We start from the raw sequence: 7,661 nt of genomic DNA, 5'->3' as shown, positions 1-7,661 counted from the left end.
AGCCCCCAATGCTGGTCTCTTTAGGCTCCCATTCTTACCAATTTTACTCGCTAGAACTGGTCAGAAGTTCAGAGGACAAAGGAGCTCAGCGATGTGGGAGGGACGGTGGACAGCCCATGGCACTTCCTGGGGCACTTATGAACTGTCTGTTGACCATCAGGCCCCACTAAGGGCCTGGAGTCTGCAGTTGCCTAGAAACGGTGCAAGCCGCCTTCGCTTAGTTTTCCGCCTCCGACTTCCCCAAGGGCATTTCCGGTTCCGGCTGCGGGCCGGAGACGATATGGCGGCCTCTGCGTCGGCAGCAGCCGGGGAGGAGGACTGGTAACTTTGGGGGTATGGGCTCTGTCAGACCGCCTGGATCTGGTCCGGGAGCCTAGCGGTGGCCACAAACAATCCTTACGGCGGATGTACGGGGTGGAGCGAGGGATGAGGGATGGCAGAGATGCTGACATCCCTAGGAGAGCTTTTGGACTGGGGAACGGGAGGGTGGAGGGGCGCTGATCTGAGTGAGAGAAGACCCAATCTGCGCTGGCCAGGTCAGTTCGGGCCGGGCCTTACCCGGTCCGGTCCCCTTTCCTCCAGCCCCACACCATCCCATTCTCTCCTGAAGTGAATTTTCTCAGGGGCCTGGGGGATGCCTGCTCATGAGACCTCCTCACCTCTCTTTCACCTCCCAGAACCGATGTCCTCCAGCTCCTGTGTCCCCTTCCCCTTGAATCAGCCTTTTTCTGCTTACGCTTTCCTCAACCTTCTCCCTCCCCAGCAGCACTAATGAGGATTATTGTCTGATAAGCCTTACACCTCACAAAAAGCCCTCCTAGTCCTTCTCTCAAGCATCATTAACAAGAGACCCGAACCTGGAAGGACTCTGGGGTTTGGAAGTAGGAAAAATGTGGGTTCACTCCCCATTGTATTGGCTGTGTGATGCTGATTGGGCGACCTAGCTTCTGTGAGTCAGTATCCTCAGCTGTAGAGAAGTGGGTGTGGCATATACCTCATAGAATAGTTGAAAGGATCGGGATAGTTTGTAACAAACATAAGCCTCCTTTTTATTAATAACTCTGAGGTATGGGTACCTGAGGAGACTAGATGATCCCAAAGAAGTAAAGTGATTTGCTAAAAGGAACAAAGTTACGACTAGGAATCCAGATCTATGTAACCCCAAATCTTATATTCTTAGTACTAGGACAATCTACAATGTCCCATCCCCCCCACCCTCCACTTTTGTCACCACCTTACCACCCTCCCATCTTGTACCTCACATCCAGGACCCACAGAGCTAGGGTGACTGAAGTATTGAAGGGCCACTTGACTGAGACTACACCTCAGTGTTACATTGTTGCAGAGAGCCCAGTTAGTGCTGGCCTTTATTAAGACCATCTAGACTAGTAGTTTTCAAACTGTTCAGGTGAACTTTTAAGATTCAGAGGAGACACCTTGAGCCATGGAGAGGGCAGCAGTGAGTGTAGGAGCTAGCCTGTGGTGCTCTGAGACTTCCACTCCCATATCAACCAGAACTATTCCACTGTTATCTGTGAGGTGTAAAGCCTTATTTTTTATATTTTGAGGTTTCTGCCTAAGACTTAAAAAAATAAAAATAAAAAAACACTGATAAAGGCCATGCTGCATCAGCCCTGCTCTTGGCGAAGAAGGAACAGTGTAACTATAAGAAAGCAAACCATGCATTTTTTCCGTGTATCACCTAGGTAGAGCTGGGAACTCAACTAATCACTAGTCTTCAGTGTCATCCCAACTGCTATTTCTGTGCTTAAACATGTGTGTCCTCTGATTTACAATAGGACCATGGATCCTAATCTGGACTGACTGATCTAGCTCAACTAGACGGCCAAAGTCATAAATACATCCAGAGTACTCTACTATCTCCCTTACTATCTCCTTCCCTCTTTCCTTTTAAGGGAGAAGGTGATATACAAACAGGAAAAAAAAAGAGGACATAGACTAGCTATTATGGTCCAGATACTATTAAGTACTTTATACAAACTAATGACCTTTAATCTTCACAATAATCCTAGAGAGGAGATGGTATTATCTGTATGTGGTAGACAGGGTAACTCAGGCTTACAGATACAAGTTAACTACCCAGATCACATAGCTGGTAAGTGATTGGTACCTATTACCCCAAGGCTGATGGCTCTCCTATTACAACACAGCCTTTATACCATCAAGACCTGTTGTATTGAGGTTGGTATCTCCTTTGAGAAGGCTTGGGGTGACTGGTGCTAGACAGTAGCCAGGGCACTGGGATTCACACTGAACGGTGATGTAGGGAAAGGCAAGGGTAATATTGGTAACCGTGATGCTAATGAATGGATTCTGTATTTCTGGATCACAGAGATGGCCACCAAGGAATGACCAATAGTGGAATGCAACTTGAACAGGGAGTCAGGAAACCTGGCTCTGGTCCCAGTTCTGCCTATGTTACATAGCGTTGGCTAGTCATTTCACCTCTCTGAGAATCCATTTCAGATATTTTCAGAAATGATCACTAAAATTCCGATTCCTATGCTTCCTACGTGACCACTTGAAAACTTAAGGAAATATTTCCCTCGTTGTTAAGGGGTTTAATAAATACATTCAGGCAGATTGCCACTTTTCTAAAAAGCCATCCTTCGTCAGCCTTAGCAGGCTTCAGCTGGGAAAGCTGTAACAGTGAGTCTGTCTACCCCTGTCTCTCTAGGGTCCTTCCCTCTGAAGTCGAAGTATTAGAGTCTATCTATCTGGATGAATTACAGGTGATTAAAGGAAATGGCAGGTATGTATTCAACTAGGGGAGGGCAGGAATCCCCTGGTAATGAGGAGAAAGTTCTATGTGGAATCTGGTCTTAAGACTTTGTGTGCCTTGATTGAGAGATGTTTTTCTTGTGTAGACAAAGGCTATTCCTTTAATCTTTCCAAAAGAAAGAGCCTGATGCTCACTTCTCTGCCCACTTTACTGTCTCACCTCCATCCTCCCCAGCCCTCAAGCCCCTGCCCAGTCACATCCTGGGTCTCCACTTTATCCACTTGCAGGTCTTCACCGTGGGAGATCTACATAACTTTGCACCCTGCCACTGCAGAGGACCAGGATTCACAGTATGTCTGCTTTACTCTGGTGCTTCAAGTCCCAGCAGAGGTGAGGCCCCTATTCTATGGCAGCAAAGGGAAGAAGGGGAGAGTCCTTGGGGTGGATTCCTTTAGCAGTAACTTGTTATTTCCCCCCATTAGTATCCCCATGAGGTGCCACAAATCTCTATACGGAATCCCCGAGGACTCTCAGATGAACAGATCCACACGTAAGTTGGGCTGGTCAGAGCAGGGAAAACTCAGGATATACCTCTACCTGGTGAGGGAAGGGACAGGCCTAATATTTGGTTTACCCTCTTCCTCCAGGATCTCACAGGCACTGGGCCATGTGGCCAAGGCCGGGTTGGGCACTGCCATGCTCTATGAACTCATCGAGGTAAGAGGTGCTAGCCTGGGAAAATGTCCTTTCTTTCAAGGTAGAGCAGTTTTTCTCAAAGGAAACCATGGGCCTAAAATCTTAAATGCATATGGAGTCATTATATAAGGCCTTAATTCATCCAGAAAGATGAGAATCTTTTATTTAAAAACTTCCCAAAAGATACTTCTATGGTTTCCCCACGTTGCCTGTTCCAGCATCCTGAGAGAAAATTACTTTTCCTCTTCAACTTGCGTTTTTCTTCCTTCAGTTTCAGTGCATTTCTTACTATTCTCTTAGCACTGACAACCAAATGTTGCAGAAGATATGGATCTTATCTGGGGTGGGGTTGGGGAGGTCTTAGCCATAAATGAACATTTGAACGCTAGCCTGCCGCTGGAGCAGACTAGAAAAAGTCATGGATTCCTTTGCTCAAAGAGTTTATACCCTGGTAAGGAAACAAGCCATATGAAGCAACCCCTAGAGCTATAAGTAAATATACATAGATAACTTGTTTGAGATTAAAAACACATAAGTACAGTCTTATTTCCCTTTACTTTAAATTTTTAAGAAAAATGTTCAGAATAGAATGAAGGTGGGTGGCCTAGAGTCAAAGAGAGTGGGCCTAATAGACCACCGTAGCACTCCCAGATCAGGCCTCCACAATGCAGCCTTGAACTCTGTGGAATTCCAGAGTACAGTATTAGCTATTCAAATGTCAATGCAAATGCATATTTCACAGCCCAACTTGATGCCTTTTGAATTCTCTGTCCATTTGGGTTGTCCATGCCTTGGCTTTCTTTCTGAAAGCCAACTCCAGAACAAACTCATTGCCCTGTCGGGGAGTGATACACAAGGCGGTATAATCAAGAAAGGCCTCCCAGAAGATGAGTGTTAACTGAACGTTTTTTTCTCTCCAAGGTATATTATTTTCATCTCCAAGATATATTAAAAGTGACTTAATGAGAGGAAAAATAATTAAGTTAGATTTTGAAGCTAGGAGGATCAAATGTGAGTGGAGAGGCAGGGAGGTGGAGAAGGACTGATTCCAAGCAGAGGGAGTATCACCAAGACAAATGCATAAACACAAGGTAACCAACTGGCTTGGTGAGAGTCGAGTCCAGCCAGTTACTCTTGGGAGCAGTAGATAGGCTTTGCTCACAATTCTTGCCCCTGCCGCCCTGTTTGAGCAGTGTCTTCTCTCCTCTCAGAAAGGGAAGGAAATTCTCACAGATAACAACATCCCCCACGGCCAATGTGTCATCTGCCTCTATGGTTTCCAGGTGAGTTTGTCTCTTGGGACCTGGGATCTGCTTGGGACAGGCAGATGAGGGCGCATGAGACAGCTCTGACTTAGTGCCCTACATCTGTCCTTCCTCCAGGAGAAGGAGGCCTTTACTAAAACTCCCTGTTACCACTACTTCCACTGCCATTGCCTTGCTCGCTACATCCAGCACATGGAGCAAGAGCTGAAGGCACAAGGACAGGAACAGGAACAGGAACGGCAACATGCTGCAACCAAACAGGTACACCTCGCCAGCCCCTGCTCTCTCACCTGACACCTTTCAGGCACTGATTTCACAACTTTTTCCATCCTTCCACTTCAGTGGCTCTTAACCTTTTTAGGGTCATAGATACCTTTGAGGTTAATTAAATTAATCTCCAGAAAAAAGGGCATCCTTATATCTACTTACATATTGCATCCAGTTCCAGGAAGTTCCTAGACCTCTACTTAGGCAACCCTTGCTCTGTCCCACCTCACTGCTAAACAGGTATGCCTGCACCCGTCAGTCCCAGTCCCCTGCGGATAAGGCTAGCTGATGGGTCAGCACCTGGGGGACACCCTGGGCTGTGAAGCAGGGGTATGATTTCTTCTCTTTTTAAAATTTTATTTTTATTTTTTTAATTTCCAAAATTTAAAAATTTTATTTATTTGTAAATATTTATTTATTTTTAGAGACAAGGTCTTACTCTGTTGCTTAGGCTGGAGTGCAGTGGCATGATCATAGCTCACTGTAACCTTGATCTCCTGGGTTCAAGCGATCCTCCCACCTCAGCTGCCCAAGTACAGGTGTGCACCACCATGCTCAGCTAATTTTTAAGTTTTTTGTAGAGATGGGGTCTCGCTGTGTTGGCCAGGCTGGTCTTGAACTCCTGGCTTCAGGCATCCTCCCACCTTGGCCTCCTGAAGTGCTGAGATTACAGGCATAAGCCACTGTAGCCAGCCCTATTTTTATTTTTTTACTGATGCTTAATAGATATACATAGTTTCAGGGTACATGTAATAATTTAATACATTCATGTAATTTGTAAAGATCAAATCAGTGTACTTGGAGTATCTATCACCTTAAATATTAGTCTTTTCTTTATGCTAGAATGATTCCAATTCTTCTCTTATATCTATTGTGAAATATACAATACATTATTGTAAACTATAGTCACACTACTGATTATCCTCTATTTTTAGAAGGCAGTCGGTGTGCAGTGTCCAGTGTGCAGAGAGCCCCTCGTGTACGACCTTGCCTCACTGAAAGCAGCCCCTGAACCCCAACAGCCCATGGTAAGGGGATTCCCTTCTAATTTGAGCCAGGAATACTGGGCATTCTCTAAGGAGGGAGAGTGGCATCTTGTCCGTGTCTAATAGAATCTCTGGAATTGGGCTTGACCTACCTAGGACCTCTGCAATGCCACAGCCCCCACTGGGAGCCAAAGGCTTCAGGAGCCTAAATCTGAGGGACAAAATCAAGAACTTGTACAGATCTCCTGAGACAGTCCTGGAAGAGTATAGGGTTCAAGTCTGCCTATTTCTCCTGTTTATTCTTTCCTCCCTGCTGTTCTTCCTTCCCTGCAGGAGCTGTACCAGCCCAGTGCAGAGAGCTTGCGCCAGCAAGAAGAGCGCAAGCGGCTCTACCAGAGGCAGCAGGAGCGGGGAGGCATCATTGACCTTGAGGCTGAGCGAAACCGGTACTTCATCAGCCTTCAGCAGGTGAGGGAAGGGTTTCCCACTTGTCCCACAGTGCCACCAACCTTCCTACAAACCCCACTCTGGCATGGCTGCAGGATGAGCTTTGTTCTAACCAGGAGGGTTATAGGCTGATGGTGGTCAGGTCAGACAGTAGGAGAGGGGCCTACAGTTCCCTGCTTTGAGGAACATCTCCCTCACTGCATCTCCTCACTTCTTTCTAGCCTCCTGCCCCTTTGGAACCTGAGTCAGCTATAGATGTCTCCAGAGGATCCCACCCACCCAGTGCCCTTGCTGCAGAACTGTCCGCCTCAACAACTGCCCAGTCCACCCTGCCAACTCCTCTGCCTGTGGCCACTCAGTACATGTGTGAGAAGACTCAAGGGGCTGGGCCACATCAGAGGTTGGGCGAGACCCAGAAAGCTATGCTAGATCCCCCCCAGCCCACTCGAGGCCCCTGGCGACAGCCTGAACGGAGGCACCTGAAGGGAGGGGAATGCTGTGCCCGCAAAGGTACCAGTGACACCCAGGAATTGCCACCTGAGAGGCCCCTCAAAGAGCCCATGGACCTAAAGCCAGGACCCCATAACCAAGGGGTTGAAGGTCCTCCCCAAGAGAAGGGGCCTGGCAGCTGGCAGGGTCCCCCGCCCCGCAGGACTCGGGACTGTGCTCGCTGGGAGCGCTCCAAAGGCCGGACACCAGGTTCTTCCTACCCCCGCCTGCCTCGGGGCCAGGGAGCATACCGGCCTGGTACTCGGAGAGAGCCCCTGGGCCTGGAATCTGAGGATGGTTCCTAGCAGTACTGTGGGGGGACAGGGAGTTGGGGACGGGAGGGGGGCAATAAAGATATTTGGCCTTGTTTGGCTTTCTTCATTCAGCAGAGCCTAGCCTGTGAGATATGGCTCTTTTTCTAAATTCTTAGTAAGATTGGTGTGTGGCTTTGCTTGGAAGTCTATTCTTCCAAGAAATCTGGGTAAAGAGAGTTTGTTAGTTAGTTAGTTAGTACAGTGGGTTTCAGGGAAAACTAGTGGGATGCCTACATTTGAGCAGGTTCCTTAGGAACTACTATTAAACATAACCTGTTGTATATACACTCACATTTATATATATATATATATATGTAATTTTTTTTTTTTTAATTTGAATGCCTTTAGGTGGAGGAATTTAGTTTCCTGTTTACTCTGGTGTCTTCCTCCCCTTTGTCTTTGGCTATGCCCCCTTCATTGGTGGCTGCCTGACTTCTGTAGGTATCCGTGATTG

General features: G+C 47.3%; 1 protein-coding gene across 2 annotated transcripts; it reads left to right on the top strand.

Moving 5' to 3' along the window:
• The first annotated feature begins 201 nt into the window (after window positions 1–201).
• Window positions 202–7,282, top strand: RNF25 (ring finger protein 25). 2 transcript variants are annotated; one of them, XM_012642570.1, is made up of 10 exons: window positions 202–321; window positions 2,699–2,773; window positions 3,031–3,133; window positions 3,226–3,293; window positions 3,391–3,460; window positions 4,651–4,722; window positions 4,822–4,965; window positions 5,907–5,999; window positions 6,291–6,425; window positions 6,626–7,272. In XM_012642570.1, the coding sequence occupies exons 1-10, from the start codon at window positions 281–283 to the stop codon at window positions 7,196–7,198; spliced, it is 1,374 nt and encodes a 457-aa protein (XP_012498024.1). In that variant the 5' UTR covers window positions 202–280; the 3' UTR covers window positions 7,199–7,272. The 2 variants fall into 2 exon arrangements, with proteins under 2 accessions (XP_012498024.1, XP_012498023.1); XM_012642569.1 differs by lacking the exons at window positions 202–321; window positions 2,699–2,773 and having other exon boundaries at window positions 2,805–3,133; window positions 6,626–7,282.
• The last annotated feature ends 379 nt before the right edge of the window (window positions 7,283–7,661 follow it).

This window comes from Propithecus coquereli, unplaced genomic scaffold (assembly GCF_000956105.1).
Source record: "Propithecus coquereli isolate 6110/MARCELLA unplaced genomic scaffold, Pcoq_1.0 Scaffold18, whole genome shotgun sequence".
In the NCBI taxonomy this organism is placed as follows: Eukaryota; Metazoa; Chordata; class Mammalia; order Primates; family Indriidae; genus Propithecus; species Propithecus coquereli.
The sequence above is the reverse complement of the archived record's forward strand: the minus strand, read 5'-3'. Positions and strand labels throughout refer to the sequence as shown.

Coding starts and splice junctions, on each gene's coding strand:
- RNF25 (XM_012642569.1), top strand. CDS start 2,813: ATGAGGAGAAAGTTCTATGTGGAATCTGGTCTTAAGACTTTGTGTGCC. Junction 3,134..3,225: donor TGCTTCAAGTCCCAGCAGAG/GTGAGGCCCCTA, acceptor TCCCCCCATTAG/TATCCCCATGAGGTGCCACA. Junction 4,723..4,821: donor TCTGCCTCTATGGTTTCCAG/GTGAGTTTGTCT, acceptor TCCTTCCTCCAG/GAGAAGGAGGCCTTTACTAA.